At 59.8% G+C, this 1422-nt stretch overlaps 1 protein-coding gene across 1 annotated transcript; it reads right to left on the bottom strand.

The window, feature by feature from the left end:
• Positions 1-8: 8 nt before the first annotated feature.
• SPRG_16637 (hypothetical protein) lies at positions 9-670 on the bottom strand (the record flags this gene model as incomplete). Its single annotated transcript, XM_012356050.1, has 1 exon — positions 9-670. A coding segment is annotated over one exon (662 nt), but the record flags the coding sequence as incomplete, so codon positions are not given.
• Positions 671-1422: the final 752 nt, after the last annotated feature.

Consider the following 1422-nt stretch of genomic DNA (forward strand, 5'->3'; position numbering starts at 1 on the left):
CCAAGTACGCCTTCTGGCGCACGAGCATGCTGTTCGAGATCGGGCTCTGCTGGATGCCACGGCCCCACTTGTCGAACGAAGCCAAAGCACTCGCGACGACGGGCGCAGCAACCGGCGCAGCCTTGGGGGCAGGCGTCGGCGCAGGCGTCGCGACCGGCGCCGGGATCGCCGGGCCTGGCACGGTCTTCTGCGGGACTTGCGACGTGACCAAAAAGTCGGCGGGGGCGACCGGGGCATTCGTCGCCGGGTCGACCTTGACCTCTTCCTTCTTGGGCGGGATCTCCTCCGGCGACTTGGGCGCCGGCGCCGGGACCGCCGCCGCATCCACGACGTAGTTGGCGAATGCGCCGACATCGCCGGCGTCTTCGACCGTGATCATGATGGGCTGGCCGACGTTGATGCCTTCCGCACCCTCCGGCACCAAGATGCGCGCGAGGAACATATCGTCCTGGGCTTCGTAGTCGACGATGGCCTTGTCCGTCTCGATCTGGCAAATGATGTCGCCGGCCGAGATGGCGTCGCCTTCCTTCATGTTCCACTTGGCGAGGTTGCCCTGCTCCATCGTCGGCGAGAGCGCGGGCAGACCCACGAGCTCGTGGGCGGGGTACGTGGCAAAGCCACGGCGCAAGAAGGCAGCGCGAGAGGTCAGGCGGGCGGCGCGGGCGAGCATCGGTCTGTGGACTCGGAGCAGAAAACGGTAGTGACCGGCAGCGCCCTAGGAACACCCTCAACGTCGCGCTGCGATGCCATTGGCTGAAATGCGCACTTAACCGACGCTGGGAAAATCCAGTAGCGGGATTTTAGCCAATCATTGCACTTGAGGCGTCGTGATGTGGGCTTTCTTTGAAGATGACAGGAAGACACGCCCGCCCTTCGCCCAAGCACCTCGCATCGACGAAATGAATCCAACGAACGACCGGCCGGCGTGCGTCCTATGCTAGGACAGGTAACATGCTTGCTATGTGAAATTGCAGCTCGGCTCTAGCCAACATACGTCATTAGCCGATTACCAGCGAGAGCGACCACCGACCAAGCTCGTTATGGTGGCGCAGTCACCAACTGATGTTCATCATCGTTCACCCTCCTCCTCCTTTTGCTCGCAGCTTGATTTCTGCACATAACCTCAACGAACGCACTTTTGATTAATGGTCTCTTTGTTGTCGTTATTCATCCTTTCGTGCGCGAGGAGTAGACATGTTGTCCCCTTTCAAAGAGTAAACTTAAAATCGATTCAAGATGCATCGATGGTAAACAACGTTAACAGGAAAGACTTTAACGAGACGAGCGACAACGTTTGCGCAGACACGGAGACGATCCAACAACGACCAGCGGCAAGTCTAGTTGGCTTCGGTGCGGAGGCTCGACTTGGTGAGGTACGGCGCGATAAAGTCCTTGCCGGACGAGAGGCGCGAGTAGACACCC

The sequence above is a fragment of the Saprolegnia parasitica genome, assembly GCF_000151545.1.
Source record: "Saprolegnia parasitica CBS 223.65 unplaced genomic scaffold supercont2.362, whole genome shotgun sequence".
Classification (NCBI taxonomy): domain Eukaryota; phylum Oomycota; class Saprolegniomycetes; order Saprolegniales; family Saprolegniaceae; genus Saprolegnia; species Saprolegnia parasitica.